Source organism: Corticium candelabrum, chromosome 19 (genome assembly GCF_963422355.1).
Source record: "Corticium candelabrum chromosome 19, ooCorCand1.1, whole genome shotgun sequence".
In the NCBI taxonomy this organism is placed as follows: Eukaryota; Metazoa; Porifera; class Homoscleromorpha; order Homosclerophorida; family Plakinidae; genus Corticium; species Corticium candelabrum.
This window is the reverse complement of record NC_085103.1, coordinates 1,289,490-1,314,564: the sequence shown is the minus strand read 5'-3', so window position 1 is coordinate 1,314,564 and position 25,075 is coordinate 1,289,490. Positions and strand designations below refer to the sequence as shown.

Genomic DNA, 25,075 nt, shown 5'->3' with positions numbered 1-25,075 from the left:
ACCACGTTGCTGCCAGGCGTAACCAAATTTGTATGCGTTTCTGTTTTCTACATGACGTCGGGCGAGTGTAGCATTTCGCGATCATCTGTACATGTAGCGAATCGTCGCCCTCTAGATTTGTTGCGTGCTCATTGGGTTGAACTGGAGGATCGTGTATGGGCAGATCACATCACTGGCGAGTTGTTCAAGAGAGAAATTATATCAATGATGGATAGAGAGAAAATAGAGAGAAAAGCACGTGACAGTAGAAGGGAGGGAGCGGTTTTGCTGTTAGAGATAATGATGACAAGAAGCTGGTGCGAATGCGTTGAGTTTGCTGTCATTGTTAGTGAGACTGAAGGTCTGAAGGATCTTGGAGAAAAACTGGTGAAAAATGCAGCAGGTGGGTGTGACTTGTACATGGCACGTGATCTGTAGGTGTGGCGGTTGCTGTAAGTGTTGTGTTGGATTAGAGTAGGAGATGCTGGTCAGCCTGGTGTGAGGGATGGACAAGACAAAGGAACAATAGTTCGAGAGAACAGACGACTGAAAAGAGAGAGCGAGAGTTTGATGACGAAAATGAAGAGAGCAGACAAGAAAGAGAGAGGAGAGAGACTGTTGAGAGTTGGACTGGAGATGGAAAGGGTAAGTGAAATTGAGAGTAGAAAAAGAGGAGAGCGAGTGAGTCGTATGTGGTTTTGTTTAGAGGTCTGATGTCATCCAATACAAGTGGAAACAGTTTGAAATGACCGAAATGATGGCCGAGTATCTATTTTGTCACTCAGATTATTTGAATCGCGTTGCAACAATGCAACATAAAGTTATTTCTGCTGACTTGTTTAGTACTCAGTTATCAATCATCGACATTTATTCATCCCATGTCAAGTGGTCTATTGTAGACAATAGACATAATGCATGTGGTGATAACATTGAGAGTCTTTTTAATGCAGGAAATGAATGTCTTGGTACATTCTACAATGACAGACGTCAGCAGAGCATGGGAATATACAGAGCAGAGAAGGAGGAATGGGAACATGTGACTGACATTCCATCACGTGACAAATTGTGTTTGTATGGTATTACAGCGGATAGAGATCACGTGTACATAGTTGGTGGTATGGATGACCATCGTGTCGTACAAGAGACCATATTGGTATATGACATCAACACAGGCATGGAGTGTGACAGGAAGAAGATGAGCAGCAAGAGGCGTGTTTGTTCTTGTACGGTCATAGACAAAATGTTGTATGTGGGAGGAGGATCAGATGGAGTAAAATTATTGAATAGTATCGAGTGCATCTCACTCAATGACCACACCAGTCAGCACAGTGTAACAGCTACACCTACATACTACTGTTCGCTGACATCGCTGTGTGACAGGCTAGTGATGTTAGGTGGGAGAGTTGATGGTACATTCGACAGTCCGGTCAGCAACAAGGTTTCAGTGTTGATTCCGTCTCTCAACTCATGGCTGCCACTACCAGCAATGACTGAAGAAAGGTTTCTTCACGGAGCTTGTACAGTCGATGATGACACTCTAGTGGTGATGGGAGGATTAACTTATGTCAGCAGTCGGGACACATTTGATAGTGTTTCTATTTGTGAATTATTGAGATTTGAGTGAAATGAGTAAAACTGCTTTTTATATTGTCTTTGTGGCCGTAATTGGTAGTCGTTTGTGTATTTTATATTGCTCAGCAGTTGTGAGTTGTTTAATTAGATTTAATATCCAACACTGGCATTGTTATTCACACATTGAAACTGTGCACAACATGGCACATAGGCATACATGCAGACCAGTGAAATGTGCGATAAGAAATTAGTAATTTATTTTTTGCAATTTACTAAATATGTTGTTTCACTTTTTGTGCTTCATGTCACCCACAAAAGAGCATAATTTGTTGTTGTTTGAGTGAGTGTCAAGAAGAATTGCCTAATAGATTTGCTGCATGCTCATTGCAAGGGTTGAACTGGAGGATCGTGTATGGGCAGATCACATCGCAAAAACAAGTTATTTAAGAGAGAATTATATCACTGATGTTTAAAGAGAAATAGCCAGGATTGCTATTGGAATTGGACAAAGGGGCTAAAATTGTGGCCCCAAAAAACATTTGGGAGCCACAATTGCATTACGATATTAATTAAATGTTGTAATTATCTATTTGCTCAAGTATTGCAGGATACAGAATATCCAAATACATCTATAGACTCTAGTACTACTCTGCTAAAAATTGTACAAATAATCATAGTCTCTCAAATCATGTTTGTGTTGTCTTATCAGCAGTTTACATTACTATAACTGCATTTCCATTTTTGACCCAACAATGCCGTAGCTATTGTGTCTCGAGCAAGATGATGCCCTGTTGTGTCTTTAGCATGCATATTTCATAAGGATGAAACAATGCTTTGCCTTAAAATTTACAAAGTGTACAGCAAGATAGTGAAACAGCAGTGCTGGCCTTGCTACCACTGCATGCAATTACTGGTAAATCGGTATTCTCTTTTTGTCATTGAAGAATAAGCCATTCTCTCAAGTACAAGCATATTCTGCAGCATACTATGCCGAGTTGGTCATACATTGACATTAAAGTAATGTCGTCAGAATATGCTACAGAACCAACATTAGATATTTTGTTCCTATTGTTGCTCCGTATTAACATAACACAGACTGCTCTCATACTTATACTATATAACCATATATTAAATAGTATATGGGTGGCATTGGTTACGTGAATGACACTCTTTAGGTAATTATCTCATGCTCAACCAGATCACTCTGGTTCATAAACTCTCTCCTAAGGACCAGAAGCAAACCCTGCCTCGATGCTGCATGCATGATATGAATTTGAAGAAGGCATAAATTTACACAGCTTCTGACTCGATCCAAACAGCACTGCTTTCTGGTTGTGATGACCTGGAATGATGTCCAGCCACCGTGCAATACAAGTGAAGCTGTCACATGTGGCTTACCCCGCCCCTTACACCTATCACTGTAATTTGTCAAATTCCCAGGATGTTACCTGAAGATGTTATCATCAGCGCAGGACAGCTCATATCAATAATAAGAGAAGAGTTTGTCTTCTTATTTCTGAATAATAATTAAAAATTATTATCATTTAATTAATTACCATTTCTTATTGTCTGCCAGACTGGAGTCACAATTTGTCCATCACCATGGAAACGGCAACCCTGTGTAACAGTAACTGCAACTTCCAACAAATCACGTAGAAACTATTCTCTGATCTTCTACAAACAGAGGTTACATGGAGATAAACCCGTATACTATAGACAGACTACATGTGTACAGCTGGTATCTTATTAGCCTCGCAAGCCAGGCTCTTCCGCGCAGTCGCTGACCGCACGTGAATCACACGAGGAGGAGGAGCTTTTACCGGAATTGCTCCAGCGCGAGAAGAGCCTGGTCGCTTTCGAGAACGTCATAGTGACGTGGGACCCCCGATCCGGTTTCATAGCTTGCATAAGGCTAATTCGATTTCCTAAAGAGCTTGTTAGTGTAATTGCGCTGATACATGAAGCAGAGAGGTAGCCTCCGCGGAGAGCGCGTGAACACGAAATCCAGTGAAGCTGTTGATGGACAAAGTGCTGGTGAATAATGAGCGTAGGAATGGTCTACATGGGACTGGTCCGCTGAACCTACACTCTCCAGCAACGTTTCTTTCGACTGAACTGATCTGCAGGTTTGCGCGAATTGAAACCGACGTAGAACTGTTCACTGTAGTGGGCGTTCCCCAATACGGGATACTAACTACGGGTACGGGCATGCGTAGCTTTGTCTTGAGTTGTGTTCAGTCAATAGACCACGTGTCGGCAATCTCCGTGTTGAACCGCAATCGCTTGATACTACATGGTGACAGATGGCGAACTCGACGTTTCCGTTGCCAACGCCTTTCGACTTTACTCATCCAGAAGACTGGGTGAGGTGGATCAAACGATTCGAGCGGTACCGAGAAGCCACAGGGCTGGACAAGAAGGAAGGTCCGACACAAGTCTCTACATTAGTCTACGCAATGGGAGAAAAGGCTGAGGACGTACTCACGTTGCTAGCATTGTCAGGAGAGGAGATGAAGAGCTATAGCGAGGTAAAAGTGAAGTTCGAGAGCCACTTCGTAAAGAAGAGAAACATTATCTACGAACGAGCTCGTTTCAATCAGAGATCCCAAGGAGAGGGTGAGCCAGTAGACGCGTTTATAACATCGCTGTATACTCTAGCTGAGCACTGTCAGTTTGGCGTATTGCACGATGATCTCATTCGAGATCGTATCGTAGTTGGTTTGAGAGACTCGAAACTGTCAGAAAGATTACAGCTAGATCATGAACTTACGCTGGAGAAAGCAGTAGTGTCAGCTAGGCAGTCAGAAGCAGTGAAACAACAACAGAAAACGCTACGCAGTCATTTCTCAGAGGAACCAACGGGCGGCACACTGGGCAAGGATGTCAGCGCCGTTGAGAAGGGTAAGAAGAAGCCAACAGAGACAAGGACTACAACCAGTTTCAAGGAAACCTGCGGACGGTGTGGGCGTACGCCAGGCCACAACAGGGCTAATTGTCCCGCACGGGAAGCCAAATGCTCAAAGTGTCAGAAGATAGGCCACTATGGCGCACAATGCCGTAGTAAGTTCGTCAGTGAAGTCGTTTCTGATACTGATAATACTGAAAATGGGGTTTTCCTCGGAGCTCTCACTGCGCCTGGTAGTAGTAGTCCTTGGATGGTCTCACTTTTGATCAAAAACACACCAGTACAATTCAAGATAGACACGGGAGCAGACGTTTCCGTCATACCGGCAAAACTGTTCTCCAGGTTCAACAAACAGTGGAACACAACCCTTACAGCACCTGATAGGAATTTACACGGTCCCAATAAGAACCTACTGGATGTTACTGGTTATTTTGTCTGTCGCTTACAAAAGGGAGAATGCAGTGTAGAGGATAAAGTTTACGTGGTGGAGAACCTCAGTAATCCTCTTCTGGGACGACCTGCTATTGAGAAGTTGAACCTACTCTCTAGAATCGAGTCTGTGCGTTCAGATAAGCTAGTTCCATCCATTGTTACAGAATACTCAGATGTTTTTCAAGGGTTGGGAAGCCTTCACGACGAATATCACATATGCCTGAAAGAGAATTCCAAGCCATTTGCCTTGAGCACACCTCGTCGGATTGCGATACCCCTCTTGCCTAAAGTCAAGGAAGAATTGTCTAGAATGGAAGCACTCGACGTCATTTCCAAAGTGGAGGGACCGACAGACTGGTGCGCGCCGATGGTAGTGGTACCCAAGCCTAACGGTACCGTCCGTATCTGTGTTGACCTGACAAAGCTTAACCAGAGTGTGAGAAGAGAACGACACATCCTTCCGTCAGTAGAAGACACATTAGCACAGCTGGGAAACGCCCAAGTCTTTACGAAACTGGATGCCAACTCAGGGTTTTGGCAGGTGCGTCTTTCAAAAGCGTCATCTCCGCTGACTACATTTATTACTCCCTTCGGCAGATACTGTTTTCACCGGCTACCCTTCGGCATTACGTCGGCGCCCGAACATTTCCAAAAGAGAATGTCCCAGATTTTAGAAGGTCTGGAGGGTGTCGTTTGTATGGTTGACGACATACTGGTATTTGGGGTTAACCAAGAACAACATGACCAGCGACTTCGACAAGTTCTCACGAAACTTCGCGCAGCTGGAGTTACATTAAACAAACAGAAGTGCGTCTTTTCAGTCCCGTCAGTGAAGTTCATTGGACAGATAGTTAGCCAAGGAGGAATTCAGCCTGATCCAGAGAAAGTCAGTGCTATCACTGAGATGGCTACCCCAAAGAACGTTGCAGAACTAAGACGGTTTTTGGGATTAGTCAACCATCAAGCCAAATATGTGAAAGATCTTTCTGAGATCACGGAGCCTCTACGTGCGCTCTTACAACAAAAGAGTCACTGGCATTGGGGTGGACCGCAAAACGAGGCATTCGAAAGAATCAAACGAAAGATTACTACGGTACCAGTTCTTGCTCTGTACCACCCAAACCAGGCAACTATTCTGTCTGCTGATGCATCGTCGTATGGGTTAGGCGCTGTACTACAACAGCAGCAATCAGACGGTAAATATAAGGCTATTGCTTATGCATCTCGATCGATGTCAGAAACAGAGCGTCGCTACGCGCAAATCGAGAAAGAGGCGTTAGCTGTAACTTGGGCGTCGGAGAGATTCCAGCATTACCTGATTGGAAGAGACTTTACTATAGAAACGGATCATAAACCTCTGGTCCCCCTGCTAGGATCCAAAGGTTTGGACGATCTCCCGCCAAGGATTCAACGGTTTCGAATGCGTCTTTTCCGATTTTCGTTTTCTATACGTCACATACCGGGGAAAGAGCTTGTCACTGCGGATGCTTTGTCTCGACAACCAATCCTAACTCCGAGCAAGGTGGACCAGATTGTAGAAGAAGAAGTCGAACACTTCACGTCTTTATTCTCTGAGACATTACCTGCATCAGAGAAGAGACTTGAAGAGATCAAAGTGTTGCAGAATGAAGATACAGCTATTAGTCAAACGAAGACATATGTGACAACCGAGTGGCCAAAGTCGCATCTACTTCAAGGAGAGTCCAGACTTTATTGGAACCTTCGTAATGAATTACATATCCACGATGGACTGCTTCTCAGGGGATCTAGAATAGTCATTCCACCCACAATGAGAGCAGAAGTGTTACACACGCTCCACGGTAGTCATCAAGGAGTTTCCAAATGTAGAGAGAGGGCCAAACAAGCTGTTTGGTGGCCAGGGATCAGTACACAGATTGAAGCTTTAGTCGCCAATTGTGTTACGTGTGCGAGAGAAAGGAGAAATCCAGCTGAGCCGCTAGTCTACACACCTTTTCCAGCATACCCATGGCAGAAAGTTGCTATGGACCTGTTTGAATGGCGTGGTCGTCCGTACCTACTAGTGATTGATTACTATTCACGGTATGTGGAAATTGCTTTACTTTCATCTACAACCTCTCCAGCGGTCATTAACCATCTGAGGTCTATCTTCGCTCGGCACGGTTTCCCGGAAATAGTTGTTTCCGACAATGGGCCTCAGTTTTCGTCAGAAGCTTTTAGACAGTTTGGAAAGGAGTGCCAATTTTCACATGTGACATCCAGTCCCGGCTTTCCGCAAGCCAACGGCGAGGCAGAACGCGCTGTTCAAACTATCAAGTCCTTGTTACAGAAGAGAGACGATCCCTATATGGCATTGCTGTCATATAGATCTACGCCCTTGCACAATGGATTCAGTCCAGCGGAGCTCCTAATGAGCAGGAAGCTTAGAACGAACGTCCCAATGATTCCTGACCAACTGAGACCGAGAGTTCCAGATCTCAGTGCTCTTAGAAATACTGAAGAGAGAGCAAAGAACAAAATGAAACAAGATTTTGACAAACACCATAAAGCAAAGGATCTTGCAGTACTCCTACCGGGAACGAAGGTGTGGGTGCCTGATCAACGCCAGTATGGCACGGTAGTTGCATCAGCTAGTCCAAGGTCCTACATAGTTACCACACCACAGAAGCAAGTCCGTAGGAACAGAAGAAGTCTGAGACCAATAACCTTAGAAGAAGGAGCTTCACAAACATCAACAGAGCAGTCTCAAGACGTAACAAAAGAAAGCCAAGTACCTTGTGAAGATCAACCAGTGTCACGGAGTAGTGTACCTGTTCAGCAAGGGGCAGAGACTTCAGAAAAACCAGACTGTAGTGTACGGGTGCATGAACCTAGAACGTCTATTATGGACAGTCCAGTAATTACGAGTTCGGGTAGAGTAAGTCGCCCCCCTCAAAGGTTGGACTTATAAAAGGGGGAGATGTAGTGGGCGTTCCCCAATACGGGATACTAACTACGGGTACGGGCATGCGTAGCTTTGTCTTGAGTTGTGTTCAGTCAATAGACCACGTGTCGGCAATCTCCGTGTTGAACCGCAATCGCTTGATACTACATTCACCACTCTTGCACGTCTACTCTGACATCTATAGTCTGTGGGGGAAATGGTGTGAGAACTGCCGGCCCAGTTTCACTCAATGGTTCATGAAAACAGTGGCCTAGAGCTTGTTGACCTCTCCACGTCATGATCAGATTGGCGTGTATTGCTAACGCAGTCTATGTGACGGTACTTTCGACTCATCAAGCAGCACTTTTGTACGATATTGACTATCCTCATGGTGAACTGGAAACATCTAGGCATGGGAAAACAGCAGTGCAGTAGACCTACCATGTTCAGGAAGTGTAGAGTTGACTTGTAGTTGCACGTGTACGTACTACGTACGACTTGTTTCAATGCACGGACTCTGACTGCTACATATATACACTAACCGCGTACAATGAGTTCATTTCTCAAACTACCGCGCTGCAGATCTAGATTCGGTGGTGTGCTGTTGGCGAAACTGAATGCTGAAAAGGAGTCGTGACACTGCAGAATATTACATGGCTGAGCTGTCTACATACGTACTAGAAGCGAACGATGATGTCAACTACGTACTTCGTGCAAAACAAGCAAGTGCGTGAAGCGATGTCGCGTGTTCTCAACTTTCATACCTACATGCTTACCTAATAGAATTAGCTTTATCAAGCTATGAAACCGGATCGGGGGTCGCACGTCACTATGACGTTCTCGAAAGCGACCAGGCTCTTCTCGCGCTAGAGCAATTCCGGTAAAAGCTCCTCCTCCTCGTGTGATTCACGTGCGGTTAGCTCAGCGACTGCGCGGAAGAGCCTGGCTTGCGAGGCTAGTATCTTATATTAATTAAGCCGTTGTTCAGCGTAATAACATAGATCTGCTCTAGGACCTAACTCTTCAACAACAGTGCTAACGTATGTGCGTTTGAAAGCGCGCACGCTAAACGTCCTTCGTTGACGCTTTAGTAGGGGAATTCCCTGTACAGACTGATATGACATCATTCTAAGCAAAATTTTCCCAAAACAGTTACTTACTTCCTAGTTTGATTCTGTGCTGCGCATTCCATATCAAATACAATGGATGATCAGCCCTCGCTTTCAATGTCGTCTTCATCGTCCTCGTTGTTTGAGAAGCCAGAATTTAACGAGACAGAAACAAATGATGTCACTTACGGAGCTATGTGCGTTGTTTTGCAACAAGATGGATTTCAATCCAACCAAATCGAAGCAGCTGGGATCCAACGCGATGGTCGACAATCACTAATCGAAGAGCTAGCGAATACAATTTGTCGAATCACAGACGAGGTGGGGAGAGACGAAGAGTTCAAGCAGACGATCAACAGACTGAAGGTTTCCAACGAACAGCACGCGTACGAGGTGTTTCGTGACGCCTCGTGGAACGTGGCATTTCGCTCTGGTCGTGCGATCACGTGGACGCGAGTGGCAGGCCTACTCGTTTTGGCTGGAAAACTGGCCTCCAAGGTCCTTTCGCTGGCTGCCAACGTCGTGCGTCTCATCCGCATCATCACTTCATGGGTGAGCAGGTTTATCAGAGATTACCTGTGGAGCTGGATTGCAGACAGTGGTGGATGGGTAAGGTGTTCTTAATTATTACTTATTATTAAATACTGACATTAGTACTAACTACTAAGGTCCTAGTATACGTACAGTTTGATGATATATTTATTAAATTTCTATGCTCAATAAAAATTAAAATATATTTATATCAATGAGACCATGCATGCAGTTGTTGACAACCAGCCACGATCTACACAGTCAGGCAGTTACAGGAGAAATGCTAGAGATACAAACCTCCGGCTGTGAGGGTGAATGGAACTGCACTCCAATCAGACCATGGTCATGTGATGTGCAACCAGTCACAAGTGCGTATTTAGTTGGTCTATATGATATATTGCATGGCAAGTGTGCCGTACGGCAAGTGTGCAATGGTTTCTTACTATCACACTATCACTTTTCAAATACACATCACGTGACCATGATATGAAATACTTATCATATGATTAGCAAGCTATATGGCTATTACCAGCACTCGAAGCGGGTTTATAACCTTTAGCTTTATCTCGCCCACCCTCATGCTTGCAAAAGCCGTATAGCATGCTAATCATACTATAACCTATTGACAATCCAGGAAATGACGAGGGCGGAGAGAGACTGGGTTGAGTCTAATAACCTATACATACACATTAACTTATTTGGAAAGAACCCTACAGTACTCTAGATGGCAAAATACCTCTGCACCTGAACAAAAGCAGCATTGAAATGGAATTAGCGTGCTCTGCAGTCTCAACTTTGTTGGCCTGGACATGTCTGTATAGCTGATGATAATTTAAACTACCCAAAGCTGTCTTTTATGGTCAGCTAAAGGAAGAGAAGTAGAGCAACTAGAGGACAGAAGTTGCATTAGGACACACATATATCACATATGAAATGCTGCATTTCAGTGTATGATGTATCCATATGTGAAAGCAAGACGACGTAATGTTAGACTGGAATTTATGGGGAGCTGCTTACAAGAAATCTGCAACAATCTTTGACAATAAATGAGTTCATTCGTTGCACCAAAAGATAGAGGAAAACACTGCTGCCGCTACAAACAATTTTCATGTGGTCATTCAATGAATCATGCATTTCAAGTTATGTGGTCATTGCTGTGGGGCATGAATAGCCTTACATTTAGACATATATGTAGACCAAGCCATGACTGAGATGCCGTTTTGACTACTCAATCCTTCATTATATGTTATACATTATATTTTATATGTAATCCATGTGTCTCATGTTATATTGCATATCTCGTATATTATATTATTAACTGCATTGCAATCAGAAACCATAAATTTATGAAGTCACTTCAAAGTTAAGCTTATTTCCTGTTACTTTCTATTATAGACTGGCCCAGGAGAGTCGGAAGAATTGCAGCAATTGCAAGTGGCTCCGCAAAAGATTTCAACGGGTCAAGTCGTATTTGTTGCTGGTGTTGCCATAGCAGCACTTGCAGTGGGTGTTTTCATTGGTCGTAGTCTTCAATAGATTGACTATTTTGTACAGTGCAGTTATGTATTTAGATGTATGTATGCACTAACTGTATGTATCATTCTCATATAACTTTTGTGCTTATGTTGTTTATTCAATAACAAAATCAAACATCTGACTATGTGCAGCATCCTGATTTATACTTAAGGCACTAACAGCTTGGTGACTTTCCCAGCAAGATTGACAAATAGGTAAGACATTATCCGTTAGCATATTGTCAAACAACTCTTCTGGGGTCATTGTCAAGACAATGTACTAAGTACCATCTTGCCATTATGCTATGTTATAAACATTTAGGTGCGAGTATGCACTAGGATTTGATTATAACTGATTGTCAGAAGGTTTTATACAGTTATAGGCTATAGTGGCAAAGGGTGTCACTCACTTTGGGCTAGGATAGGCTCTCCAAAACCATCCTAGTTTCGACATGTTATAAGTAAGCAATGAGAGTACAGACATAAACCGGGCACTGCTAATGGTTCCTCGAGGTCGCAAACTATAGATTTCTCATTGACAACTAAAGAACTGAAAAGTAGTGTAGATGATCTTGTGTCGCAATTTGCTGCACTCAGTGAAAGACACCTTGAAATAGCTTGTGTTAAATGTGATTTCTTAACTTAAAAGTAGCTATCGCTGAGTACGTAATTGTTGAAAATTTACAATAGGCCCATATTTTGTGTCAATTAAATATTAATATATAGGTATTCTCTATGACGTCACATGTTCAGGTTTACTTATGAGCCCCCACTTTGGATATCCACATGACGCCCTTGCAGTGGCTATACTGATTGTACCTACTCAATGAAATGGTCTGGGTTGGAATTAGTTATAGACACTCTTCTCTTCCCTCCAACTGTAACATGTGTATATCGTGTTTGCAAAATTTATCCCTTCAGTTAACTGTAGCAAATGTGTATTGGAAAACCAAATCAGACTAACAACTAAATTGAATAACAATCTATAACCGTAGCACGTGTTGTTGGTCGTTCTCTTGGTCATTGGTCGGTCTCTTGGTCATTGGTCAGTCTCTTGGTCATTGGTCTATCTAAGCATTACTGCACCCTAGCGTTTCACACCTTGAGTAATGAAATAGCAGAAAATCACCAGATTGTTGAGAAGGGAGCTGAAGCTGCTGTACCTAAACACTAACCATACAATAAAGTCTCCATTCCAGGCTGAGAGACAAACATAATACACTAGAAACTGAATAAAGCTCACTCAAGCCAACTGAACAAATAAATAGATAGAGGCAATGATCTAGCATCATGTGAATAGCAAACACATTTGAATAAACCATGACAAGGAATTAGACTATTGTGTTGTCATAATACTTGGAATATCTGCTTCATTTTAAACTGTCACTGCCTATAATATATAACATTAAACAACCAAAATGACCGGGTCCTGTGTCCACAATAACTTTATGTGACATATTACAGTTACATAAAACAGTGTCAGAAATGCTACATTTCTAGCATCATTTTCAAATAAAACGAACAGCTGATCCAAATTACATATTATAAAATGTTGACATCAACGACTAATAAAACAGTCCAACAATCAAGGGTTTGATTGACAGTAAAAATTGCTAAAATATTCATAACAGAGGCACGACTGCACACTAAGACAGCTGCTCTGGGTCAAGTGTATGACATGACAAGATGCAGTTATCTACACTAACATCCTCAATGAGAAGTACTGAGGCTATTTGTTCTATAAATTCATCGACAATTTGTGTATTAACCTGTTAGGACATTTGTAAATCTCACACCAGTCAGAAAAGACCACACTACCATGTCCACATTCTGAGTTGCAACAGCAACTTGAATATAGAAACACTACAACTGCCAATAAAGTAAAAATAGATGCCATTAGTCTCCCACAATTATTTCAGCCATTATTCTAAACCATTCTCACTTTAAAACTGTGACATGAAAGTTGTTCTTATCACTTTCAGGCTGTGGATTACGAAAATCAAGTTTCATTACATACTACCATGACAATGATTCAGAGCAAAAACAAAACATCCACAACTTGTTTGAGAAAAAGTGTCAGAAATGCTGGATTTTAGTATCTTCGTCAAGATTAACAAATGAACAACCCAAATCACACATACTCTAAAACATACAAAATTAAAGTGCATGGATGACCGTTAGTAAGTAGAATTTTTGAGAAAAAGTACACACTAACATGGCTGTCGAAAATTACAGTTTCTGCACTACAGTACGTATCCAGACATTTTCAGCAGAAGCCAAATTGTCAGGATAATCAAAAGTCTGCATAAATGGAATGACAGTGTGGTGACTTCCTTGAGGCTTAGTTATACATTTGACAGTCAAGTACAGTACCACATACACAATGAAAAAATGTATAATTAAAAATACAATTAATTAATATAGAGCAATATTAGGTCAACACCGGAACACGTCTACACATACAGTACAACGATTAGATGGAAAAAGTCCTGTATGGTTCCAATTGTGAAGTAGGTTCACAGGTTTCCATGTTGGAACGATGGCACACACGAAACACAAGAAAAAGACGTGCTTTTCAGGTAAAAACAATTTTGTCTGGATTATCAAATTGTATGCATAATCAGTGTCGAGATAACCGGGATTGTACTGTAGAAGTGTACTATAGCAGTGTACTATGTGTGCCTACATTCAGTACTCAACACTTCTGATCAACCAGCATAGAATAAATATTGCTAAGATATTGCAATACAATTTAGATCAAACAATAACACTGTGTGCTCAGTAAGTAATTGCCTCGAGTGACATGGCTACATGCACTTTCAGCAGATTATCGTGTTGCAATAAGACCATAATCACAAGAAACTTCAAAAACCAAGTGTCACACGTAGGATTCACGTCTCTTGATTGCTTTAATTAGATGTTACAACACTAGAACTTTGGACGTTCATCTTTGAAGTTTGCTTTTGGCTGGAATGTCAAAAACTACAAAACACAACATAGAATGATATAGTAAAATAGAATACAATACACTCATGCTTGACTGTAGAGTACAAACTTGCTAATCTGAATTACCTTTAGCTCTATGACTCGTATAAATAGTAAAAAGTGTACTAGCATAGTAAAAATTTCGATGCAGCCTGATCCACGTTTATGTGCATTGAAGCAGTTATCTAGTCTTAAGCAAATGCACGTATCAGACTTTTAAATCTTGACTGTCACAGTATCTAGAAGTATGCGCTAGCTGCAGCTCTGTCGTTTACCACAACATGACCTAGGGAGACACATGTAAATGTACTGTTGGGTGTCTAAGGTGGTCTGATCTTCAAGATCATGCATTTTTGTATTCCAAACAACATCAATAATCCGAACAGGGCCTGGCACAGGCCTGTTCGAATTAGCAAGGTTCTAATGTAGTTCTGTTTCAGAATAAACTGCCTTTAGTAACAGTACATGTCACTCAGACCAGACAAACTAATCTTGATGTTCGGATATTTGGACATGAAAAAAATAAAGCAATGATCATTTGACATTCAAATATGTGCACTTTTCATTGCGCTGCATACAAACGTAAGATAACAAAATGGACACTAAAGTCCATTCGAACAATAGATGCAGTGTGGGAATTGTGGATGTGGACTTTGTCAGTTTGGGCTGTCTAGTGGAGAAAATAGAAAATTTAATTAGTGTAACTACTTCAATGACCTCTGCTAAAACACAATGTAAACACTCATTACAAGCTTGTGATGGCATTCTAGAACAGTTGCAGAAATACTACTGACAAAAGTAGATGCGGATGTCTTCTAAAGCTCTGAATTAAGTTCGCTTGTGACTCTGGAGACGTCACTGAGAACTAATTGGCTGTCTAATCTAGTCTAAGGAATGCAATTAAGGTGATTACATCTACTCTTTAGCTAGAATAAGATGGGCCCTGTCCGACTGGGGTGGAGTCTACATATGTAATATTCCAAAAGCTGCTCATTCCAACATATTTGAGCATCATTCTGACTGTTAGAATGCACCAGTGTCTCCACCTCCTGACGTGCGTTCCGGAGGTATCATTTCCATGTTTGTAAGTGCCCGGGATACCAAGATCAGGTAATTTTCCCACACTGCATCTATTGTTCGAATGGACTATAGAATAGAAAACACTGATACCAAACAAAATGCAGTAACAGTCGCTGGACCACGTGCAGTGTTAACACTTGCTAAGTCATTGATACGTAGTCGTAGGCTGTTATATGTACTACCAAGTCTTTTTCTGCAGAAAGCATATCGTTGCGCATGCATAACAGATTTTACTTCTATTTTGGTCAATCTCAAAACTGGACTGGTGAATCCAAGCATAAAAAATTAATTAGTCCGGCTGTATCCAAACACTCGTTCAGTGACTATGTTGGTTCACTTAGCAAGACTGTCTCAAACCCACTTTACAATAGTGCATAAAAATATAAGTTATACGGTAATAAGTTCATGTACATGCACAATAAACAACATTAATTTTGTTGTCCACAAAACATTCTCATCTGTGTTGTTTCCAAGTCCCTGACTTTAATCTGGAAGTGTAATTAACTAACCATCAATAATCTAATCAGCCCGAGCAAAGAATGGGATCTCATCTAGTTAGCCCTAGGCTCTGCTTCGATATCCTGATTACAGTAGGACAGTCACACATAGCAAACCAACTCACACAAACCCCTGCCGGAGAAACAAGCAAGCCCCCATTCACATACAGTCTGACCTTGTTAGGTCCCTATTTGACAGTCTGTTTTTCATCAACCGCCCGCATACAAATGACAGGCTACACTGATTTTATCATTACGCCATTGTTCATGTAGTGCGTCTGTGGAATACAACAAGAGCACATGGATCGTACGTGTCGACTTCTTCCCTGTCCGATTTTCGGTCTACATTGGTGAGGATCGGCCAAATCAGATCTTGCCCACTCCATCAGCTTGAGAGCCCAGGTGATGAGAAACAGGCATGCAACAAATAGGGCCTTATTCTGACACCCAAAAATTCTACACCCTCACTTTCTGACAAAGGTACATGTCACTGTGAATTTGTTACTGATACTTCAACAGTCACATTAGTCCCACAAAAACCCGAGGGACAAACATGGTCTGACTGTAGTAGAATGGCAAGGTCCAGGTCTGCACTGATTAGATAGGCCCATCTTCTGAATGTTCCCTAATGACAGAAGAGGTGTCAGGTTTCACACTATGCCTTCCTATTGATGCCATTTTAGCATGACAACAACAATGGAAACCTCAAAACAAAAGCATAGCATTTTGTTCTTGTGTTGTAGACTTGAGATCGTATACATGTAGCCATACACAAAAGCACGAGATAGAGCTAAAGGTGTCAGTATATATCAGGGTTCTTGCTAGACATTTTGGGAGTGAGCCAGAATGGGTGTGTCCATGACACATAGAGCGTGCTCTTTACAGTTGCAAGGTCCAAGTCGGACATGCGCACTTGAGCCGGTCTCATGTGAGGTAGATTTTGCATTGTGACTATTGCGTGTAATAACGTTCAAGTTTCCTGGCAAGGAAATCAACTTTGATCGCTAGTAAGCCCTTCTTCGCAACATTCTTAAATTGTGCGTGCGCAAGTTGGACGACACTACAGACAGTCTGTCTAGTCAGGCGTTGACGTACGTGACCACTGTTGTTGCTTCACAAATAGCATGACTAGTCTAGAGTAGATTCTAGGTGCTACACTTCCCGGACAAGAGCTGTGCTTTCTAGGTCACTGGAAAGGCATCCCGGTATAAAATCAAAGGCAGCACATCCGAGACTGCAATCACAATACTTCTACGTTTGGAGCGACGCTATCATCCTGCATTACTTGTAAGGGCCTGGATTTGTGGCTATTGTCACCTTTACTAAGTAATGTAGTATTTTTCAGTAGTATGGGATTCTCAAACATTCTTAGCTATAAACATTGGACTCCTATCTACTGTTTCTGAGTGTGACGCCCTCTTCTTGGAGCATAGTGTTGCATCACACTGCCATGCCACTGTTCTCCCCAGGCATCTCAAGACATGTTGGCCTGCTACACCTTGCCTAAACTTTACAATGACACGCCCATTCCTGCCATCCCTTTGCTGATGCCACCACGCCTCGACGTATGACTGCCTTGACTTATGACCGCCTTGACTTATAACTGCCACGCCTTACTATCTATGTGTTAGGCAAGAAATGAGAGACCAGTGGTTTCGATTCTTGTATGAATAAAACACCTGTTGTTGTTGTGGAAAGTCCATTCCAACAATAGGTGCAGTGTGGGAATTGTGGGTAGGTTCTACATTAGATTGGCCTGCCCAGTGGGAGGAAATGGAAATTGAATTAGGGTAATTACAATTGTGTAAGCTAAATAACCATCAAGTTCCAGTTGCAGGGAACAACAAGGACTTCTCAATGTCAGTAATTGAGAGATTGGCCAAGGAAGGAATCCAAACCCTGACTGCTGAGAAGTGAAAGAAATGCGTTGACCATGTAATTAGGAAAGTAGAGTCGCATTATAAAACCCATGATGGCATTGTAAAATAAGCAGTAGAGAGGCTAAGTGATAGAAGTAAGTAAGGATGACTCTTCGACCTCTGAAAGCAAGCAGATCTTTGTTTCTGATGTCAGTGACAACTAATTAGCTGTATCACGTTTCCTTAGAAATGCAATTAAGGTAATGAAATCTACCACTTAGCTAGAAGGATGGCCACGTCAGACTATAGGGTGAAGTCTACATACTATCACTGCACTCACACTGCTTCATTTTGACATCTAGCAACCACGCCTAATTTGCTGCTTAGGCTTTCAAGATCTCAAGGTTTTTGTCATCTTAGGCTACAATAATATACACAACAATGTTCACTATGCAAAAACTTGTGTTGTATTTTATGTGTGTTGTATTTTACGCCGCTCACCTAAACATCGAAAACCTTGCTCTTTCAAATGATACTAACGTGAAGACAAGCACCCTATGTTGCTCTAGCACTGCACCACAAAGCCAGCAAACCCCACTCAGATGACCACGCCCACATTTGAACAATCATGCCCACAAGTTCGTTTCCATTTAGCCACGTCTACACTGCCACATCTTTGAGATATTCTGGGGAGAACGCTGCATGCTGTAGCGAAAACCCTGTATATATATATATATATATATATATATATATATATATACATGTATATATATATATATATATATATATATAAGACTTGAAATATCAACACTGGCTGCTTTGCTGTTAAAGCAACAACCAATAAAAAACAGCATCCCATCTTTCCAGACACACAAAGACAAAGTCAAGAGACTAGGGGCGCGTCTCCACTAGAGTTTAAATATGTTTACAACCTGTTTAAGTCTAAACATGTTCAAGAATAATTGTGTCTCCACTAGCCTAAACAGCTTTGCTAAACATGATTAGGAGGTAGTTTAACGAAAGCCGTTTAAGTAAAGGGGTTTAGCTTTAACGGTCACGTGATAGAAACACGCATTCTACGACAATGGATGGTAGTTCTTTCGCGCTGCTCTTTCTCTATCTTTGGAGACTATTGGAAGAAGACAGAACTAGGCAATGTCAGAGAGTGCGTAGACTGATGCACAAGGTCAGGAGAGAACGATTTCGTCAAAGACAGAGACTCGTGTCTCTGATGGTTTTTCAGACGACCAGAAGACGATCTCCTACTGTCTGGTGCACAAGAAACAAATTCGCACGATACAACAAAGTCCCAGATAATTCTTTTAATAGCCCAGAATAAATGGACAAGTGGAGACTAAACATTTTTAGAGTCTAAACGTGTTTAACATTAAACTTGTTTAAAGAGCAACAAGTGGAACACAGCCTAGGCTGGTTGTTGTAGGGATTACACATTATAAGTGCAGAGTGGTACTTCCAGTTAGTGATTAATTGCTACTTTTTCCTGCTATCTTTATTTCCTGAACAACCTGTCTGTCACTGCAAGCTACATCTAATAAGTTGGGGCACAAGTACACCACTACAAATGAAGTCAGATTTACACACACCTCGCCTAACTTTTATATGTTGATGGCTAATTTGTGTTGTGTCTATGACACAAACAGAAAGACATCCAAACGAAAAATAGCTGCCATCATAGTCTAACCAACATTACCACAGGAATTACCAAAGAATAAAGAGTAAGTCTCATATACTAAAGTTCTGCTCGCAAAACATGTCATCAGATTGTCCATTAGACAATCCAACCAAACTTTAGCAACACACCTTCAGTAAACTATAACCACGACTACAATTCAGCAAAGTGTACAAACCTTCACATTCTCGTCATGCCTTATTTTCAACCAGGGATGAGGGTTATTCTTCTTGTCCCATCTCACATTAACAAAACAAAACTACAATAAAATCCTTCCAGAATGACAATAACAATAGTTTCTTACGAGCAGTCCGGATTCTTCAGAGCCAATCTGCCCAAGTAGAAGAACGAAAAAGCAACGCCCACCCCAGTTATGGCAAGAACGGGTAAAATCTAAACAATAAAAGAAACTAGAGCCTTGAACAACTGAAACATTTATATATTTTCGATAATCAAGTTGGTTTTCATTCTGTTATCTCCAGAAAAGACAAAAAGAGAGAAAAGGAGCCCCTCAACCGCAACCACGCAGTTTCAATAACATATAGTACAACGATACGTACTTCATAATGCTTCAAATGTCTCATCAACATCTTCACTTTCCGTAGTGTCAATAACTTACAACGAGCAGTAGCCTTGACTTGCAAACAGAGACTGCGCACTGCACATTCGTTTGTGGCGTCACATGTCACGTGCTTGCCTAACCACAACAAAACAATGCACCAACGAGGGAACATGTGACCGTCGTACAAGATTGTATGACAGTGCACGTGGGTCTTTCTTTGTTCAATTGCAAAGCAAATGTGTTGAGAGTTGAGAGGAAGCGTAGAACTGCGTTGGCGGCCTCGCCAACGAACAGCAGACGTAGCCTCGCAAGCCAGGCTCTTTCGCGCAGTCGCTAAGCTAAACGCATGTGAATCATGCGAGGAGGAGGAGCAGCTTTTGCCTCAATTGCTCCTCTTTTGCCAAATTGCCAAAAAGAGCTGCTTGCAGCTGACGTCACTTCGAAGAACACTGTCTAGACAGTTTTGAGAAAGAGCCAGAGTTGTTTCATAGCTTTGGACTCAGCAGCTGCAGCAAGAGAATCCGACGACGAAAAATCTTGTGAATCGCTTTCCGAATCGCTTTCCGAATCCCTACGCGTAGGAAAGTCGCTCCTACGTGCCGTTTCTGAACCACTCGCCTTATTAATAACTAGCATACACGGCTCGTCCTTCGTACGGGCAAGATACTGTAGTGTAAAGATATACGTCACGTGCAATCTTTTGTTGCGAGGTCCCGGATGCGCTAAATGAATTTGAATTTTGTTCTTCGCGCTTGTTTCGATAGAAATCGACACACTCCCCGTGTAGCGTGTGCTGCAGAAAACGTGTAGGTTGGATTTAGTGCGAATGCAATCAGAATTTGGAGAGAAACGAAAGCGCTAGAAGAGTAAGTTTCGTCGGCAAGAGATATTCGATTGCTCGAAGCTTTGCCAAGGACGACAATGCATACGGTCTACACAGGACTGGAGTGGGCGTGTGTTCGAATGAACTTGAATGTGTAGCGTTTGCGTCATCGAGAAATTTTACGCGGGGGTCGACCCCTCGAGAGGGGACCACGTACATAATTTTTTAATTTTCTTACGCAAACCTTTCTCTGTGCGTGCTGAGCGTGCGTGCCAATTTTGGTTGCAAACGGACAAAAAACGTGGCCGCCAAACACTCACATACACTCACACACAAACACACACACACACACACACACACACACACGCACACACACACACACACACACACACACACACACACACACACACACACACACACACAATTTGAGCAGGGGCGTACCGTGGCCATTGGAAGTGGGGGGGCTGAAATACCCGAACACTGACACGCCCCTTTGACAAAAATTGTATTAGTAGCAACAATGCAGACCACAAAGTATTACGTTTACTCGTATACATATATACAGTATGGCCTCGAACATCCAGACTGTAAACAGACGCGCACGTTTACAAAAAGCTACGTAACGCTAGTTTTCACCTGACAAAATGGGAAACGCCCACAAAAACTGGGGGGGCTATAGCCCATTTAGCCCATGCCACGGTACGCGCCTGATTTGAGCTTTATATATTAGATTAGTACTGTACGTATGATAGCGCTACTCTGACGTAATTGTGCTAACACCGCCCCATTCTGGAAATACTATTGCGAAGTAGCTTTGGACTGCTGTCATTCTCTCAAAACGCGTGCTAAAATGTAATTATATTTTTTCTAGACTACACACATGTAGATCTTTCATTTTAGCTTAAAACTAATTTTCGATTTTTGCACTGCAGTGGCCCTTTAAGTTAAATAAAAAGAGCTAGGTCCAGATTGGCTTTTGGCTATTGCACGCGCTTAGAGGCTGTCGGCCATGCATAGAACAGAGTGACATTATCGAGAGACGACAAGTCTATAGTACTGTGTGGAGCCACTAAAAATGATGCAGATGCAAAAAGCCGACAAAGCTTAAATTAAAGAGACATTTTGGAGATTTGCGTTAACGCAACATTTCAGAGACGCGCGCTAACGCACATTTGCGGTAAAAAGCAATGGTTGCATGCGCTGATGGAAGTGACAAGAACTGCAACGCAAAGTTACGGTTGAGTCCAGTTCTTACGACAGGGCCCCTTCGGTGTGCGGTAAAAACACCTGTTCATACTTGGTCTGTCGCACATGAACACAACTAAAAGGTTAGAGAGGCTTGCGGTATTGGCGTCCGGATCTTTTTCGTCGTCCGGATCTGTTTCGCCGTCCAGATCTGTTTCGCCGTCCACAACACTTCACTGACTGCTGTCGATGTCACGTGATGTTACACGTGATGGCGAGAAAACCCTCTTCAGCGTCACGCTAGAAAAGCGTTGCCCGCTTGATAAGTATGAGCAAGTTGTGCATAACTGTTTCAGCTACTGAACCAAACAGCACGCTTTGCAAATTGCGATCTATTGTAGATATTCGAGAAGTTGGAGTCCCAATCGTTAGAGTTACAAACGCGTCCAATAGAATTTATCATTTAATCAGTTAAAAGCGTACGTAAGCATATCTCGCTCTGCAAATGCGTCAAATGTCTCAACTTGATTGCCTGTAACCAACAATCAAGGTGTATGCTGGGCGCAATTTCATGTGGCCGAAATGTTCCTTTAAGTCTAGTTACTATATTATGCCACTACTCAGCTAGTACAGTACTATAACATGGTCCAAGGCGTAGTTAACTTCCAGAAAATTCCAGACATACATTTCAGATTGGAGGCTTCTTTGCTAGGATATAGAGATATTTTTCAAAGAACACAACTTCTTCTTTCTCTCCAGATCTGTACTTTTCCTTTTATATTTCAATGTCGCTGTCTCTAAGCAACTGTCGGTGAATCTTGAATTTTGGAACATATATTTCTAAACCTGTAAGAGCTGCCTCTATGTTGGGAGCTTTTACCTCTTCATCTTTCTCCTCACACACCTCCACTAAAAATCCAGCTTCCGTGAGAATGTGTGACCAGACAGCTGGTGGATCGAATTTTATCCCAGAGGCAGATTCAATGTCGCTAGTCGGCTTTGAAAGATGAAAGGCATCCACTCCTAGACATTTGGCTTGAGTTTGCGGAGTTAGAAGATAAATAGCAAGACGACCAGCTGGCTTGAGACACTTGTAGATGTCTGTGACGATAGCTTGACGATCAGCTCGCTCAAACCAGTGAAAGACATCGTTGCTGAAGACGGCATCAAAAGGAGCTAGTGGCATGGCCTCTTTGACACTCCCTTTCATGTATGTGACAATGGGCACAAGGCTGGGTTGCCTTAATAGCTCTGCTCTAGCAACGTCAATTCTACTCTCGCCTGGGTCTACGCCAACAACTCGACCAGACTCTCCAACTAGTGACGCCACCTTCAATGTTGCGTGTCCAGTACCGCATCCGATATCAAGAATGGTTTCCCCCGGAATCGGTTTCAGAAACTCGTCGATCAATCTAGACTCTTGCAAGCCTGAGACTTCGTGATAGGCTTGACCGTCCCCTGCTTGATGACCATGTGTGTACTCTTCCATCTTGAAATGGCTGGACGTCCGGCGACCGGACGTCTATGTCTACTGCATCCCGACGGCGACTAGAAGTAGACCAGCCTACGGAAGCCGATAAGTGCGCATTTAAATATCACTGCGCTATAATACGGTCGTCTCCCCTCCCATCACGTGCAAAATCGCTCACCTATCGCAGAGCCATATAGAGAGAGAGAGAGTTGCGACATGACGATTTGGTGACGTGTTTTACGGGCGCCATTTTGTGTCCAGTTGCGCACTGAACGGATCCGGGAAATCAAGAGATAGTCGCTTTGTGTAGTCGCTGCTTGCAGAAAGCCTTGCTGTTGCGCTTGGGGATGCAGCAATACAACTAAAAAATGGTACAAGCCGTGTTGCTTTCCAAAAGACCTTGCAAGAAGGAAGATCTCGGAGGCGAAAGTGAGGCGACGTTGTTGGGCGTCATCTCTGACGAGCTTATTTCTCTACTAGGTAATGTAAAAGGCATGAAAACTTTTAGGGAGTGTTGTTTCTTTACTTGTTTTGCTTTTAGGCTCATTTTGACGAGTCTCAATTCGAGAATTGCATGCAGAGCCGACAGGAAGAGAAAACTGAAAGGAAATACAGTATGCCATTTCGACGATATTCTCTCATCGCAAAGCTGACTTTCAGAGAAAGTCTCCTTCAATTAGGACGAAGATTAGATCCGGAATCAAGAGCTCCCCTTGTCTCGTTGGATCATTCTTACTGTTTTCTTATGGAGGCCGGGAGCACAAGTTTCTTCAAATGACGGTGAGCAATATACAAACTATATGAATTTGGACTTGTGATGAAATAAATGCACTTGTTCTCTTTGGCAATTATTAAAACATTTATTTGTTTGTTCTGCAGAAGAGGTGGTTGCAGTTGATGATACAGGAAAAGTAATTATGTGATGATGAGGTTCCTCACTTGACACCCTGTCTCAACTAGAATGCAAAATAATTAATTAAGGAAACTGACGAGAGAGCTAGTTCAAGCTAAACACGAGAAGAGAACAATTTTGCATCAGAATCTGAAAATAAAGGAAGATTTGGCATTTTTGGAAAAGACCAGCTCACCGCTCTTTCAAGAGGCCTATAGCATGACAGGCACGCTTTGGACATCCTCAACCATTAATTAAGAACTTTGATGTGCTTGTGGATCTGTTGAATACAACCTACTTTTGAAACAGCAGCATCCATTGTCATCTGTGCATACTCTTCAACGAAGATTGTCAACCATCTCTTTTAACTCTACCATACACCATCTTCACTCAAAACTGCTGCATCTTTGTGAACAGGAGAAACGTTACTGTTTGACAATGGATGAAATGTCCGTTACCCCAGGGGTTAAGTTTGATACAAGTAGTGATCAGAGACCAGGTCACACTGCCTGCTCAAGTTAAACATGGGTGTGCCACGCACTTTTAGGTTGGGTGGGTTAGCATCACGGTGGTAGCAGATAGTTGCTTACTACTTTACTAACAATTTTACTTTTGCCACTGTTCTCAGGCCCATTGTATTGGAATTATATGGTGCATGGACCATAATTGCAGGTAATTAACATGAGAGGTAATTAGAAATTAAAAATATTGTATATTTTTAATATATTATAAATCAAAAATAAAGAAACCACTTTTAAAGGTGTCCCTGTGCCCCTGCGTTGACTAATCTCAGTCTGGCTGCGCTTGTAATATCGGGAAAGCCTACTTACTGAGACAGTCCGAACTCCGAGGCAGCGCACACCACTGCAAATCTCACAGTTTCACGAGTTTCACTTCCCGCTGATGCCATCACTTAGTTTTTCAAGTACCAAGGAAAGCAACGTGAGATCTTTTAAAACGACAAGTGAGCTCTAACCCTATCTATCGTCATCTGAACTCTAGCTAGAGAGCCGCTGTCGAAAAATACTCTACATACAAAGTCCCTCAAAATTAGGGAAAGTGTTGTTCATGCCTATAGTAATAAGTT

General features: G+C 42.3%; 5 protein-coding genes and 1 long non-coding RNA gene across 8 annotated transcripts; 4 read left to right on the top strand and 2 right to left on the bottom strand.

Moving 5' to 3' along the window:
• LOC134194970 (kelch-like protein 1) lies at positions 1 to 1,739 on the top strand. Of its 3 annotated transcripts, none has more exons than XM_062663960.1 (2): positions 1 to 382; positions 458 to 1,739. In XM_062663960.1, the coding sequence occupies exon 2, from the start codon at positions 725 to 727 to the stop codon at positions 1,601 to 1,603; it is 879 nt and encodes a 292-aa protein (XP_062519944.1). In that variant the 5' UTR covers positions 1 to 382; positions 458 to 724; the 3' UTR covers positions 1,604 to 1,739. The 3 variants fall into 2 exon arrangements, with proteins under 3 accessions (XP_062519944.1, XP_062519946.1, XP_062519945.1); XM_062663961.1 differs by having other exon boundaries at positions 453 to 1,739.
• Positions 1,740 to 3,837: 2,098 nt separating this feature from the next.
• On the top strand, positions 3,838 to 7,870 carry LOC134195251 (uncharacterized protein K02A2.6-like). Its single transcript, XM_062664257.1, has one exon. The coding sequence runs from the start codon at positions 3,855 to 3,857 to the stop codon at positions 7,815 to 7,817; it is 3,963 nt and encodes a 1,320-aa protein (XP_062520241.1). The 5' UTR covers positions 3,838 to 3,854; the 3' UTR covers positions 7,818 to 7,870.
• A 992-nt stretch (positions 7,871 to 8,862) lies between these two features.
• LOC134194957 (uncharacterized) lies at positions 8,863 to 11,087 on the top strand. The gene is made up of 2 exons (XM_062663944.1): positions 8,863 to 9,508; positions 10,826 to 11,087. The coding sequence occupies exons 1-2, from the start codon at positions 8,993 to 8,995 to the stop codon at positions 10,964 to 10,966; spliced, it is 657 nt and encodes a 218-aa protein (XP_062519928.1). The 5' UTR covers positions 8,863 to 8,992; the 3' UTR covers positions 10,967 to 11,087.
• A 2,559-nt stretch (positions 11,088 to 13,646) lies between these two features.
• On the bottom strand, positions 13,647 to 19,744 carry LOC134194885 (cytochrome c oxidase subunit NDUFA4-like). Its single transcript, XM_062663864.1, has 4 exons — positions 19,616 to 19,744; positions 19,360 to 19,448; positions 19,234 to 19,294; positions 13,647 to 13,926 (listed from the first exon to the last, which is right to left on the bottom strand). The coding sequence occupies exons 1-4, from the start codon at positions 19,643 to 19,645 to the stop codon at positions 13,873 to 13,875; spliced, it is 234 nt and encodes a 77-aa protein (XP_062519848.1). The 5' UTR covers positions 19,646 to 19,744; the 3' UTR covers positions 13,647 to 13,872.
• Positions 19,745 to 22,208: 2,464 nt separating this feature from the next.
• Positions 22,209 to 23,331, bottom strand: LOC134195010 (ubiquinone/menaquinone biosynthesis C-methyltransferase UbiE-like). The gene is made up of 2 exons (XM_062664005.1): positions 23,275 to 23,331; positions 22,209 to 23,189 (listed from the first exon to the last, which is right to left on the bottom strand). Exon 2 carries the CDS (start codon positions 23,112 to 23,114, stop codon positions 22,401 to 22,403), a length of 714 nt encoding a protein of 237 aa, XP_062519989.1. The 5' UTR covers positions 23,115 to 23,189; positions 23,275 to 23,331; the 3' UTR covers positions 22,209 to 22,400.
• LOC134195011 (uncharacterized) lies at positions 23,320 to 24,722 on the top strand. Its single transcript, XR_009972279.1, has 3 exons — positions 23,320 to 23,576; positions 23,638 to 23,876; positions 23,976 to 24,722. It is a non-coding gene; the product is annotated as an uncharacterized LOC134195011 (long non-coding RNA).
• The last annotated feature ends 353 nt before the right edge of the window (positions 24,723 to 25,075 follow it).

Coding starts and splice junctions, on each gene's coding strand:
- LOC134194970 (XM_062663960.1), top strand. CDS start 725: ATGACCGAAATGATGGCCGAGTATCTATTTTGTCACTCAGATTATTTG.
- LOC134195251 (XM_062664257.1), top strand. CDS start 3,855: ATGGCGAACTCGACGTTTCCGTTGCCAACGCCTTTCGACTTTACTCAT.
- LOC134194957 (XM_062663944.1), top strand. CDS start 8,993: ATGGATGATCAGCCCTCGCTTTCAATGTCGTCTTCATCGTCCTCGTTG. Junction 9,509..10,825: donor TTGCAGACAGTGGTGGATGG/GTAAGGTGTTCT, acceptor TTTCTATTATAG/ACTGGCCCAGGAGAGTCGGA.
- LOC134194885 (XM_062663864.1), bottom strand. CDS start 19,645: ATGTTGATGAGACATTTGAAGCATTATGAA. Junction 19,449..19,615: donor GACATTTGAAGCATTATGAA/GTACGTATCGTT, acceptor TTTATTGTTTAG/ATTTTACCCGTTCTTGCCAT. Junction 19,295..19,359: donor CTGAAGAATCCGGACTGCTC/GTAAGAAACTAT, acceptor TGTTAATGTGAG/ATGGGACAAGAAGAATAACC.
- LOC134195010 (XM_062664005.1), bottom strand. CDS start 23,114: ATGGAAGAGTACACACATGGTCATCAAGCAGGGGACGGTCAAGCCTAT.